Source organism: Hetaerina americana, unplaced genomic scaffold (genome assembly GCF_022747635.1).
Source record: "Hetaerina americana unplaced genomic scaffold, ioHetAmer1.1.p SCAF_12, whole genome shotgun sequence".
Taxonomy (NCBI): Eukaryota; Metazoa; Arthropoda; class Insecta; order Odonata; family Calopterygidae; genus Hetaerina; species Hetaerina americana.
Window position 1 is genome coordinate 28,015,668 of NW_027286292.1, and position 15,240 is coordinate 28,030,907.

The 15,240-nt window shown below is 34.0% G+C and overlaps 1 protein-coding gene across 1 annotated transcript in view; it reads right to left on the reverse strand.

Annotated features, from left to right (window-relative positions):
- Window positions 1-318: 318 nt before the first annotated feature.
- LOC139685897 (zinc finger-containing ubiquitin peptidase 1-like) overlaps window positions 319-15,240 on the reverse strand; it is a 49,899-nt gene continuing 34,977 nt past the window's right edge. Inside the window, exons 7-10 of the mRNA XM_071583029.1 lie at window positions 13,822-14,163; window positions 11,471-11,598; window positions 6,801-7,024; window positions 319-1,674 (exon numbers count right to left, since the gene is read on the reverse strand). Coding sequence (XP_071439130.1) covers window positions 1,630-1,674; window positions 6,801-7,024; window positions 11,471-11,598; window positions 13,822-14,163 — 739 coding nt within the window. The 3' untranslated portion in view covers window positions 319-1,629. The remainder of the gene's footprint in view (window positions 1,675-6,800; window positions 7,025-11,470; window positions 11,599-13,821; window positions 14,164-15,240) is intronic.

The window sequence follows — 15,240 nt, forward strand, 5'->3', positions numbered from 1 at the left end:
TAAAAATAGTTTCAAAAAATAAAAAAACTTAATATCACACTGAACATAACAAAACGGAAAAACCCCAAGGACACTTATCAATTTTTAAACACAAAAAATTGTATCAAAATATTAACTGGTGTTGTGTGTTTAAAAATTAAGTTTATAAGCTTTATAATAAACTTTAAAAAAAATTATCTTCAAGTAATTAAACAGAACTATACTATGGAAACAAAATGAAATCATTGCATCATTTTCAACTAAAATTCAGGGTGTAATAAATAATCTTGTGATAACTAATATCAACCGTGGTTAAAAAAATAAAAACAATCATTAGTAAAATCTGTTTAATACAAATAGGGGATTTCAATCCAGTTCCATTTATACAAAACAAAACATGAAAACTAAACTTGACACTTAAAAAAAAAAAAAAAAAACTCAAATATGCTTCTTCAAACAAATACAGCTTTATGAAAATAATTTCTGAAGTAAAATCTTAAAAGATACATTTAAGATGCATAACACTGAACAATTATACGCAGCAAAACAAACTCTTCTCAATGAAATCAAACTTTCTAAAAACAGGTGGCTAAAAAAAGAATTTCTGAAGCAATACATTTCAAAAATACATTGATAAGAGAGTTTAAGCAACTAAATATGGTTTTCAAAAGATCAGTTAAGTGTGTCTCTAAACAAAATGCACAAATATACAGAAAAAGCATGTTTTAAGCATATATTATGCCTGTAACTCTCATTTTAAGTAAGTTTGACTAGACTGAGGCTAAATGATCTCAACACAAAATAATACAGCACAATAAAAAAATCTACAAAAAACTGTGGACACTACACAAAATTAATCCCAGAAAGTTTTAACAAATACAAAGCACACTTATTTCATGTTATGTTAAGACTAAATGAGACCAATTAAATGATATAATTATGCTCTTCTTTTCAATATCAAGTCTATTGTGCAAAATTCACACATGCAGCAAACAATATCTGGAAAATTTTATACCAGCACCTCACAAATACCTTAATAAGAGAGCATAAATGTGTTAAATTGTCAATAGCCATGGGCTCAAAAGTCTGCTACATGGGAATATAAAAAAAATCATGAAGGAAAGATTAAAAAATAACAATATAAAGCAATGGGTTCAAATATAAAATAATACATTACAAACTGGAAGCTAATTAATTTACAAGCTTATAACTCCAACATCCACAACTCCAGGCACATACTGGGAACAATCTTTGTTGAGGAAAACATTTGCCAAGAACTCTTTTCATGATAAATTTCTGGTTATCACTGAATAAAACCATGAGCTTCACAGAAATTCTTGACAAAAAAATTAGTGAAATTACACAATTTTAGATATAGTAACAAGCCCCTCATGTTATCATAGTGGCCTAATTATTAGGGTGAGATCATTCACTTACACCGTCATCACATATAGGTCATACTACATAAGACTAAAATGCAAATCAATATGAAACATTGATTATTTGTACAGTTTTGTGTATTGTAGAGTCAAGAAGCAGCATGATTCATCCTAATCAGAAGACACAGCACCAATTTTGGAATCGATTTCACCAACTATTTTTTCTAACAACATAAGAAGTGTTTATAATTTTTCCCTAGGCTCTTTACTATCATCGGTCCTGGGGTACTCGAATTGAGCGCAGAACTTTGCTTTGCTGAAAAAGAGGAGGTCATTTTTTTTAACAGTGGTTACCCTCAAATATTCATGAATAAAACCAAATAATTATGAATCAAAGCTATTAACGTCATTGCATAAATCAACACTTCTATCAAGAAGAAATTTCTTTAGCATGATAAAGAATTAAAACAAGTTCCAAAAGAATCAGAATTAGAATCAGAAATTAGTATTTCAACAGCTTACACACATATATTAAAAAACTTATCCATGGAGACAAGATAAAATCAAGAAATTACTGCACAACTATATGAAAGATCATTCTACAACAATTCCACATGAACATACCAAATACATTGTAATTATGGAATTGAAGTGTCTTACATATAAATTTATTTTCTAAATCCTGTAGAAATTCTATAGGATTTCATTATATCCAAACTGTGGCATTTTTTGCCATGCACATGGCATGCAGGATCACGGGCTTTTTTGCTGTTAATTGTCTGCATTATAGAAACAGATACTTAACTATTTACTTGTTCAGTTACTTTGTCCCACCACACAACCTTGTTTTTTTTATTCTAAATGAATAAATAGACTCCTTTGTCAGATAGATAGACTCCTCTCCACACTATCTCTTTAGTATAACGCCATTAGCATTTCACCCATGGGCTTTGGCATTGAAAATCTACCAGTAAAGTTTCTGCCTACATTGAAAATTTTAAAAGCTAAAATTTAAAAGCATAACTGAACAATTATGTTGCATCACACCAGATCACTATTTTCTATTCAACATGTACCAAGAAATGAAAGAATATGTCACAAAACTCAATATGTGAGGCCAAAACCACGTCATAAATGCATAAATCTAACCATAGCTGAAGAATTATGTTGTACCACTCCAGATCAGTATTTTCTACCAAAAATGTAAGAAAGAAATGAAATAATACTTCACAAAACCCGATATGTGAGGCCTAAAATGCTAATCAGTTGCACATCTTCCTTACTCTACTACTGCACACATTTGGACTCAGACCCCACTAAATCGACAGCCTTTGAGGTTAATTGTTCACAACCGTGGTGATAGGATTACAAGAATGTCTTCAGCTCAGGCTGCAAGTTAAAATGAGAGATCTATATGTATTGAAGTGAAGGTAAAAAATCTTAATGATGTGGACAATCATAAAATTTCAATAAAGGAAATAACAAAGAAATACAAGATCTCATTGTCTATTCTCATTGCTACCACGTTTAGCTACAAGAGATGCCATTGAAAAGAGCTGCAGTTGAGGGCAACATAAAAAGAAAGAAACTAAAACCAGCACAGAATAAGGTGTTACAGGAATGAAAGGAGGTGTGCTCGCAGAATTGTTTTATCAAGATAGAGCCAACAACATCTATTTCAGTGATCAGGAAAATGAAGTAGAGGAAATAGTTAGTAGTAGTTCGCATAATCAAGGGTTTCAAGCCAGCAATGGATGGCTGGATCGGTTTTGATGAATTGGGGCTTTTATTAATGTGTGCCCTGATTAGAGTACTGTGTTCCATACAGAGTCGTACCACAGACGTAATGTAGCAAAGAGTAAGTCACTGTTCATGCTGCAATATGGATGGATTAGAGAAATTGCAGCCCCTTGACATTGGGAAACCGACCAAATCTATGTACTATAAGAATTGAAAACCATTTTCATTTCAATATAAGCACCACAATAAGGTATGGGTGTCTGGAACTCTGTTCAGTGAGTGGCTGAAGAAACTTGACAAGGGGCTAAAAATTGCAAAAAAATATGACTACTTGCTCTCTTGAATTCCCTTCTTTGAAATAGGAGGCATGGGATAAAATACCACCGGAAATGGTTCAGAACTGCTTCCAAAAAGCTGGATTTTAAGGTCTTCACTGATGAAGAGGATCACTTCAGTAATGTAAAAGCTGCAGCAGAAGAAGCTGACCTAAGTTTCAACGATGGATGGATGAAAATGCAATCACTTTTTGAGTCCTGAGCAAATTGCAACAAGTCAGTGGACAAGTAGTGGACTCAATGCTAATAACAGCTGTGGCGACCATCAAGAATGTACTCCATTCCCATGGCCACCATTACATATATGGAGATTGGGACCAGGGAGACGATGAAAATCATTGTGATGAGGATCATACACCAATGACTCTAGTCGAGGGGATGGAAGCGCTGGAAACTTTTCAGCAATACATGAACCAGATAAATGCAGATGAGGAAGTATTCAGGATGATTCACCGCCTTGAAAATTCTGCCTGTGCTGTTTCAGACACTGCAAAATGCCAATCAATAATTGACTCTTTTTAGGATGAAGTTTGAATTAGAAGAACAACCTGGATGGAGATTCATGACGAGTTAAATATTTTACGTTTCAAAATTTCGTAGCATTTGTTCATATGCAATGAAACAAAGTTTTTCTTGCGAGGCTTTTGCATTAATTTTTGTCAATTTAGTTAATAAGATACCAGTTTTTTCAAAATTACTAGAAAATTCCATGGCACATAAATGAGTTATCACTGAAGTTTTCCTTCACATCAAACACCAGAAGGAAAGGATTTGCCGGGTAGCAACAGTAAGGAAGTTAACATGATGACTACACATAAGAACAATTTACGATGAGGGAATGGGCGGTTAGGTTATCAAAATTGCAGGAATTTCATTATTAAAAAGGTAATAATTGGCTAGGGACCACAGAAATGTTCACTATAGCAGGGATTTCATCTTATCTTTACTCTTATGAGTGGGATAATTAGCATGTGCAGCCATAGGAAGATCCAGGTGACCAAGAACTCACTTTGTTATAGACAGGATTTCATTGCATGCAGAATCATTATAAAAGAGTTTTACTGTATTAACTTTAATAAATTGGGTGCACATTTCATTAGTTCGTAAGACAAGTTTCGAATTGTTCTCTCAAGTAGTTTGTTTACACGTATTGTTGCAGCAGACGTCTTTTGTATTTTTTGTTAAAATGGAAAAACTTGAATTTCATGCAGCCATAAAATTTTTCATTTTGGATAGTTTACCCCTAAGGAAATTCATCTCAAGTTGACAAAAGTGTACGGGTAGTCTGCTCTGTCAATGTCAAACAATAAAAAGTGTGCAGCTGAATTAAAATGTGGTCACACATACCTCTAAGATGACCCACAAGAAGGATGGTCAAAAACCACAACCACATCACAAACCATTGAAAAGTTGCACAATATCATTTTGAACAATAGGCGAGTGAAGGTGAGTGAGATAGCTAAGGCCAAGAGATATCTGAAGAAAGAGTGCAAAACATCTTGCACAAAGAATTAGGGATGTGAAAGCTATGCGCAAGGTAGGTGCCACAGTTGCTGAATACCAATCAAAAGCAAATGCGCAAATAATTTTTGGAGCTAAGTTTGGACCAATTCAAGAGGGAACCGACCGACTTTGTGCAGCAATTTGTCACCATGGATTAGAATTGGGTCCACCACTACATGCCAGAAACAAAACAGCAGTTGAAGCAGAAGGTGTAAGCCAGTGGTTCAGAACCAGAGGAAACGAAGTGGATTGCATCTGCCGGAAAGGTCATGGCCAGTGTATTTTGGGATGAGAAAGGGATCCAGTCAATTGATTACCTTGAAAAAAGCAGAACAACTACAGGCGAATATAACTATAACATTGTTGACCAGCTGGATACCAAAATTTGTGAGAAGAGACCTGGCTTGAAGAAGAAAAAATCACCTTTCACCAGGACAACCTGTTGTCACCTGCTCACAAAGGTGCATTGGCAATGGGAAAACTATGGGATTTGGGGTACAATTTGCTTGGCTATTCCCCATATTCTCCTAATTTAGTATTCTCAGACATCCATCTGTTCCCAAACTTGAAGGAATTTGTTCCTGGGAAGTGCTTTGCATCCAACGAAGAAGCTGAGAGGGCCATCCGTAGATGGATACTTTCACAGCCTTCCAGACTCTCACTTCCGGGAAGGAATACTGATGTTGGCGAAACACTGGACCAACGGTGTTAAAGTCAAAGAAGATTATGTAGAAAAATAAAATCATTTTTCAACTTAAAAATCGCAGTCTTTCATTGTCGGACCAAAAACTTTTCACTTTCCCCTGGTACTTCAACACTGCAAGAGTATTGTAACACTTCACACTAAACTCTATTTCACATTACAAGCTATAATTTATAAATTAGTAATAAGTTTATTACTAGTTTATTAAGTAGTTTTAGGATTACTATAGAGCCAGTGGATCATAAATAACCATATATGATAATTGATTAATGATACATTCCACCACTTTTATAGCAGAGCAGTACACACAAATTTGCATGTGATTAAAAATTATACTGAGAAAAGAGCAAATAAAGCATTCTTTTATAAAAATTTTTTTGTAACCAAGGATGTTACAAATGCATGTAATGTGTACGACAGGTGGTATGGCTTCTGGTTTGTTCTTTTATCTACTGAGAGTTGTGGTTAGCGCTCATGAGATACTCAATGGCCAGTTCATTTATCAGCTTTGATTACCTTGAGTCAAGCTGTAACTCTCTTGCAATAATTACACCAGGATGTGGCCCCTACCTTAGCTGATGAAGTAATTAATTTTCCCAAAAAATTCTATTTTAATCATCACAAACAAGTGTATACATATATACCCACTTACATAAAATTATAATTTCAGTCACCCCCCCCCCCATAAGTATTTTATGATTTTCCTTTATTCTGATACTCAATCTGTATGGTATACAAATCTACATTATTTAACCGCAAAGTGGAGTTTAATAATTACCTATGGCAAAAAATATGGCAGTATAAGTAACATACTTTAAAATACATAGCAGTAATAAATGTAGAAAAATTAGAAATGGAGCAAATCAAATCTCTCCAAATAAATTTAAATGGGTGAGTGTAACCACTGACATCTCTCATTTCAATTTCAATGAGAGATATCAGTGGTAGATTGAACCACAAGCGTCTTTAAAAAATAGACAGTAAAGTGAATTCATCATATTATGAACGCATCATGAAGCGAAAACCCATAATAAAAACCTAGCCAGGGTACAACCAAGCCAGAAGCATAATCAATTCAGCGACATTAAACTCCTTAAACAAATTAAAAAATGTCTCATTAGAGAATTCTTTGAAACCAGTTTTTAAAAACTTGCAACATACTTGATATTCCTGCTCCGTGTCCATGATTCCACAAACAGCAACAACCTGATATTGACGAGCTTTCATTGCAGAAAGAGACTTCCTAATTAATCTCATTCCGGAAATAGCAGTTGCTGTGTTGCGAAAATGAGACATTTGATGAGGAGAGTGACTGGGGTCAAACACCAGAAGAGAGATGGAACTATCCTTTAGCTGCTCAACTCCCACTATTGTCCGACTATGACCTACAAGAAAAAGTAAATGCACGATAAAAACCTCTACATTAAATTTCAATAATACAAATATTAATGATTAAGTTTCCTGGAGCATAAACAAAACAGTTAAACACTGTATCTGCATTATCGGAATTTACATTTTCCCGCATCTACAACAGTTTTATCAGGTCAGGTAAAATTTCCTATTATTCCAATGCATGGGAAACCCTGTATTTACAAAATTTTATCTTCAGTTTTCCAGCTATTTCCATCAATAAGCACTGGATTTAAAAAAATTCACCTTCTTTAACAGTTACTCATGCACATCAGCTTTTATAAAATTTTTTTTTTACTATTTCATGCATATGCACCTAAAAAAGACAAGAGAGCAGTAATGTGAATGGTTTTAGTGAATAATTTGAATGTTGCGGGCACTATTGACAGAAATATGAACTGCTCGAAATCATAATCTCTGTCTGCCAGGCAAAGATTCGTGCAATGAAATGAATACATTTTCTCACTAGGAGTCAGCTACATAATTTATACTTTACAATAACACCCAAGGGAGACTATTTAAATTGCACATAAGTTGAAAATATGAGATATGAAAATGACTGACTCAAACATGATGAAGTTCGAAAAACATGATAATTGGTGACTGACAACTGGGATTATTTGTACTGCATCCATGCAACAGATATAACTTTGATGTAATCCTGAATAATAAAAAGTATTGAAATTTGCATTATCACATCAACAATACACTGAATCAAATAATATTTTATTTACATCATAAAATTATGAAGCTCAACAACATATTCCACCAGATGAGTGGAGAGGTAGCTCAGACTCTCATGTTTTCATGTTTTCCTCAAATACTGGGGGAATGTATATTTTATCCTGCTTGACAATAGAAACCCAGGTTGAAAAAAAGGACATTTTCAATTGAGGGCAAAATCATTATTGTGGAACAAGTCGATTCTCGATGGAATCTTTATCACTGATCTGGCAAAACATCTAAGATTGCAAGCCTCTAAACTGGATACAATAGTGAAAAATCATGATTTCATACTGAAACATGCAAACCAGTGCAGACATTAGTCTAAAAAGAGAAAATACATCAAAAATGCTAGGCATGAAGCAAAGAATGGTTTTTAAGTGATAGATAGGCAATTATCCCCATGAATGGCATCATCATTAGAGAAAAAGTTTTGTATATTCCCATAAAATCTGGTATGAAGATTTCACAGCAGTCTATTTTGGTTGGATAGGCTTAAAAAAAGGCACAATCTTGTATTAAAGGTTGTGTGTACCGAAGGCAGAGGTGCTGAGATTGAGACTGCCACTCAGTGTACAGGTCATAATGTATTAAGCTTCTTGAAGACTATACCCCAAAATATGTATTAAATGCAAATGAGACAGTTGATTCTTAGTATGCTGCCAGGATAAACACCATGCTTCAAAGCAGAACAACATCATGGAGGAGTGCTTAATAAACAAAGTCTTATTAATCACAAATGCAGATGGAAAAGAATAGCTTCAATTACTGGTTGTTGGCACATCAAAGAGTTCTAAGTGCATCCTTGGTGAAACGTAAACATGTTGCCCGCAAGATCTACAGCATTTTCCAAAACAAGAATGAACTCAGAAATGTATGAGGATGAGCTTTATATACTGGATGCTAAAATGGGGTCTCAAAACATGAAAATTCTGCTGTTTATTGATCAGTGTCCCTAATCCACAGAATGTTAACACAGTTACAATGTTTTCCTGCAAACTGTACTAGTGAACTCCAGCCACTGGATGTAGGTATAATACACTCATTTAAGGTGCATTATGGAAGAATAATTTTTAAATATAAAACTGTATCAGGAAGGCAGGATTTTATGTTTGTTGTGAAGTAATTCTAGTTGATGTTATTAGTGATGATGGTGATGCTATGGATGATGACTTCAGTAATAAAGCATGAATAAAATGAAAAGTCACCTTTTCCTGCTATTTGCATTTTCCCATATTTTACACTTTTATTCTGCGGTCCCAAGCAAAGTGTAAATTATGGGTTTCCCTTTATATAGTTTTAAAGAAACCTGACTTTGAGGGAGTTCTAACAAAGCCTTTTAATCCATAACCACAAGAACAAAAATTCAAAAACATTTTCCAATTAAAAACATTAAAAAACTTTCACCGCAAACTTTGGTCCAAAAGTCAAAACATACTACTAATGCTCTGACAATAAATGCTGGGATTTTACTAATTCCTTTATCATATCTGTCAAGCGCTCAGATACATCTCAACATTGTTTTCCTCTTCCTTTCACCTCCAATTCCCAAGCTAACCACATTCTGGCACTATTTCCCATCCCAATTAAAAGAATCAAAAGTAGTGCCTATTTATAAAAACCATGGCTGTGTAAATGATTTGAATAACTACAGACCAATAGCCGTCCAAAATACATTTGCTAAAATATTCGAAAAAGCCATGTATATGCAAATAGCATCTTATCTCGAAAAAAACTTCCTACTTTCTAATTCTCAGCATGGATTTAGATCGGAAAGGTCTACCACAACTGCCATATGTCAGGCAATCGACAGCATACTTAATTCATTAGATGCTAAACGCAAAACTCTTGGAATGTTTTTTGACTTGTCAAAGGCTTTTGATAATGTAAACCACAATAGACTACTAATTAAACTCAATAGAATAGGAATTAGAGGAAGTCCTTTAAACTGGTTGAAGTCCTTTATTCATAATCGCACTCAAAAAGTAGTGTTATCAGTTGATGGGTCAAAATATTCATCCGAAGCATACCAAGTTAACAAAGGTGTTCCACAAGGCTCAACCCTTGGGCCACTCCTCTTTCTGATTTACATCAATGACCTACCTAACTGCTTACCAAATAATGATGGAATAATACCAGTGTTGTACGCTGACGACACTAATATAATAATATCAACACAAACATATCCCAGCCTTGTGGAAAAAGCTAAGTCTGTCACACTTGCTATAAACAAGTGGTGTACAGACAACCTTCTAGACTTAAATGTAAATAAAAGTAAAATAGTAAACTTTACACACAATAAGAACATATCAGATGATCTGCTGGTAAAAATCAATGACCTATCAATTGAGCGTGTGACAGAATGCAAATTTCTAGGTATTTCTCTATGTGCAAATATTTCTTGGGATACTCATGTAAAAGCCCTCCAACACAAGCTCAGTTCAACTTGCTACTTATTAAGACACCTGTATGAAACTACAAGTAAAACTGTACTACTCAATTTGTACTATGGGGAAATTTACTCAAATATAACCTACAGTATAATATTATGGGGATCAGCTGCTATTTCTCAAACCATCTTTAAAATGCAAAAGAAAGCTATTAGAATCATCGCCAGGAAACCTTACAATGCTCCATCAAGGCCTATTTTCCATGAATTAAATTTGCTACCACTCCCATGCATCTACATTATGTTTTTAATTCTATATATAAAAAATAACATCGGCAACTATTCTCTTAACTCTGCCTATCATCATCATTACACCAGAGGCAGGAATGACTTCCATTATGGGAATATAAGAACTAAAGCATTGAAATTAGGACCCAATGAAATGGGCATCAGATTATTTAACAAACTACCCAAAAGTATCAAGGATACACAGGGAACTGCCGTATTCAGGCATAAACTAAAAAGATATCTACAACGCAATATGTTTTACTCGGTTGATGAATATCTCAACAATATTCCCGACCAGTAAGTTCATACTTTTAGTTTCTAGCAATGGTAATGGTCTGATTCATGTTTGTGATCAATGATTTTTCTGAATTTGATATTGTATGTGCATGTTACAGCCGATGTTCATGGGTTTGTACCAAACACTTATGTAACTATGAGCATCTATTCTTTTATGTATCTTAACTGAGCCTGTGTCTTTGCTCCTCATTGACGTGCCTTATATCATGTACATACTTCACCCACCTGGTATTTTTGTATTGTGATCTCTGGGCAAATAAAAGGTAATAATAATAATAATAATAATTACTGATCTAAAATCATCAACACAGAAAAATATAGTTTATCTTAACTTATAAAAGGGAGCAGCTATGGGCCAAAATATTTGGAATTCATTACTCCAGATTGCTTTGTACGTAGACAAATGCCAGACTTTCACAATAATGCTTCTGAAAGTAATATTTCAATGTGGTTACATATAAAAATTATCGTTCACATAAACGTTATATACTGACCATTTGCTGAATGGAAAATAATACCCAGTTAAATCTTAGCATGGCTGCATATTGTAACATATATGACAAATAATGAAATGTAAATAAATTGCAAAATTTCAATGCTCAAAATAAATTTTTTCCAGTACCAATGATAAATGTATGTTTTAATCTATTATAAAAAAATTGCACTGAATGCAAATGCATTGCCATATTACATTAACATTAAATCCTAAGGAAAAAATTAATACCTTGATGCTGAAGATACAGAGGTGGTTTGAATTCATCATTCTTCTGAAAATACTGAAACACCCAACTGAACATCTCCGGATGACTACCATCAACACTTGTCGGGCGATGAAAGTCCACTAGTTGACACCTGCAACATTATAAGTACAATCTTGAATCTTACAAAAATTGTCCCAAATATAAAAAGGCATACACTATGAAGACTTCTGCTAGGCATATAATGGCATTTGCGCAGAGCAAACAACACCTGGGGCAAAAGTCTCCCAACTTCTCTCTCTAGGAGAAAAAGAGAAAATATTTTATCCTGTAGAGCTCTTCCCAAATCAAGTGTAAACTGGCATACAAAACTTTTAACGGTGACCAAAAGAGAGATAAGTGTGAACCTAAAGAAGATTATGGAAGGTGAGAAGTTCTTGTGGAAGTGTTTCCGCGAGCCAATGAAAGTTTTCGCTAGAACCACATATCCACCCACCCATTTCCAGCACTCGCTTTTAGTGCATGCTATTTTGTCCAAACTGTTATTTAATATTTTATAAAAATTACAATAAATAATATTCACTCAATTATACTTCAACAAATTGCCAGGACTTATACAATAATGGGGCATTGATTTTTTTTTACTGCCATTGGCGGTTTAGTTTCATCTTTAGAAGTAGGAAATAGTAATTTTAAACATTATTCATGAGTTCAAATTATTCATTGCACATTGTGTGAATGCATCGCCAGAACTGCCCGTAATGTTTAAACATAACAATGGTAACTATGGAAAGAATTGGGAGATAAAGCAAACTCATGAATAAAAATTATTTCATCAAAAGTACATCAACCTCATTCCATCAGCTGCTGTAGTCTAGAATGAAGAACTTTCAATTGCCCTTATCCTGCCTAATTTTAATTCCCTATAAATATTTAATTCATGATCACAGTTTAAATATTTATTTAAATGTTTCAAGTAAAATTTTGAATGGTTTAATCTGAATTAAGCCACAAAGTAATTCTATATTTTTTATCAATTAATCATTGAAGCAATGGTGAGTAGTTGTAAAAATCTAAGCATAAGTGATGAAGTGCTTTTAAACAGAAAAAAGATGCATAGGAAAAATAAAGTTTCACCCTTACAATGAATTCCCAAAATGTAGACACCAGAATGCAGATACCTATAAACTGATTATGTACCCCACATAAATTAAAAACATGCAACCTTTATTATTGATTCTTTTGCAAATTCACTTTCACCAATCTAATTAGTTAAACTTAGTTAACTTGCTACAACTTACTCTGCTATCACCTTATACGTAAAAAACTTCATAATCCTGGGATATTGTAAAATGACTGATTCTAACCTCTCATAGCTCAAATGAAGTATTTTTATTCTCTACCTTAACATAGGAAAGAATTTGGTTCATTTATTAAAAAACACTTCGCATAATATCTACTTAAATGAAATTTACCCATTCTATTCGTTTGTTTTTAATGCACATATGACACTGTCTATATGCAAAAAACAATGGACCACAGGTTAGAGACAAAAAATTTTTTTACAGTTAAGTACCTACTGCAACATTAGTTGCACCTATCAAAATTAGCTGCAAACTTGTTCTATTGACGATTAACAATACTCATCACTTATCCACTCTGTGATACTTTTATTATAACTGTTGTTTGCAAGAAATTAAAGTTTTATAATCATTCTTTGTAAATGAACCAGTACACTGAAGATAGGCATGACACAAAAACATTTTAGCCTTGTGATAAGGAAGGTAAGGACTGTAATCTAAAACTAAATACTCAATAAATCTAAAAACTATCAACCAAAGTGTGAGTTATCACAATCTAAATGCTTCTAAAATGTATATATTGAACACCACTTCTCCAACACAAGAGTCAACATTTCAGAAAAGATTACTCATATTTATTACAATCATAACTTATTTCTGACAGATGATAATTTACCTCAATTTCACATAACTCTTGTATTCATGGCCTCCAGAAATGGTCAAAAATTGTAAAGCATGAAGTTAGAATTTAAAAAATGAGTTTCCACTGGAAAGAATTTATTACTGTCAAATAGTTTTGCTATACTGTAGCATCATCTGGACTGCTTAGATGTAGTGAAACTAGTCAACAGTAATAAATTCTTTCCAGTGGAAATGCAAAGTCTTTTCGATTCTTCCTTTGTGCTTCACAAATGGATTTCCACAAAGAATCAGCTTCAACTATCTCTAGTTTCTAAAATGGGTTGATATAGAAATTCAGGGAGTGCAATTGCTTTCAATGTGGTCTCCTTCTCTACTACCATCAATTCATGGTTATCAGAAAATACAAGTACATATGCTTGAAGATGAAAGAATACCTTATTCTGAGTGATGACAGGAAGGTAACAACTTCAGTGGCTCCAATCCATTTTCTAGTATTGAAAAGTTTCCCTCCCAATTGGTCACAGCCTTGTAAATCAAAACCCTGTCTCCAAGCCCACTCCACATGCTGCTGCAGCCGAGAAATGGAGGGCATTGCACTCCGACTCACGGCCGCATCACTAAGCAAGCCACCCTGAGTGCCAGAAGCCCCCCATCCACGAGAGCCTGCCCCACTTCCACTCATACCATAAATACCTCCTCCCATCAATGAGGGCTTGTAGAGCTGTTCATTGTAGCCAGTGTGGTGGAGGACAGATGAGACCATCATCTGCATGTTCCTAGAGAATGAAAATTGATAACCAGTAATGTGACTTTGACTTATGATATTTGAAGTATTGTTCAGAAAATAATATTCTAACTAGAATACAAAGTTTTTACTACAAGAATGAAGACCCTCAAAGTTATTGGTACTTCCAGACACTAAAAACAAATTACATTCTCATGCAATATTTAAGATATCGTTCATTACTAAAATAACACAAGAAACTCAATTGTGGCTTTTACCATTGTTGACTGTACAACTATTGAATAGTAGTAATATTTATAACACAAAAACTTTTTAGAGCATGATATTTTGTTGCTTAGATGAACTCTAAATTGCAAATATTACTGAATCATTGCTCTTCACAGTAGCTGCAAAAATTCTTTAATCAAGAATTCTATAAAAACACCATGACATTTCTCCACATACTAAACTACTATTACACACAAAATATTAATGTTTCCACAACTTGAGAAATTCATTACATTACAGCCTACACTCTGCCAAAGGCAATTTATGTGAGCAGTAGCTAAGTAATCCAAGAGGTTTAGGTATTGGCAATCACCTCATGACTTAAGCATTTGATTCTCCAAAATGATTATTACTTTAACCCTTGAAAAAGGCACAAAAGCATAGCCAGAAAATTTTTAACTTTCATGTTAAACATGGTTGCAGAAAATGTTCATAACTTGAAAATTTCACTTTACAAAAATCATATTAATTAGCATGTGTTTTTATGACCTATAGCTCCAAAAAAAATTACTGACATAAAATTCTGGAATACTTGCACTTATGCCATTTTAATGATAAGAGGCTTATCTTTAACCGTCCGGTCCATAACCAAACTTTCACCATTCGTTCTATAACTGGGTACCCGGGTACCCACCTACTGCTGTCAGGAATGACAGCAAAAGATGGTACTCAGTGGGCTGAAGCAGCCACAAGGGAACATCAAGTTGCAAGGCATAATGTTGTGCAACAGAGATATGGACCTAATGGGAACACCAACATGCTGTCATTTCACAACACAATCACACTATTTTTCACTCCAGAAATGGCGATTATCATTATGCATCATAAGAATAAAAAAGCA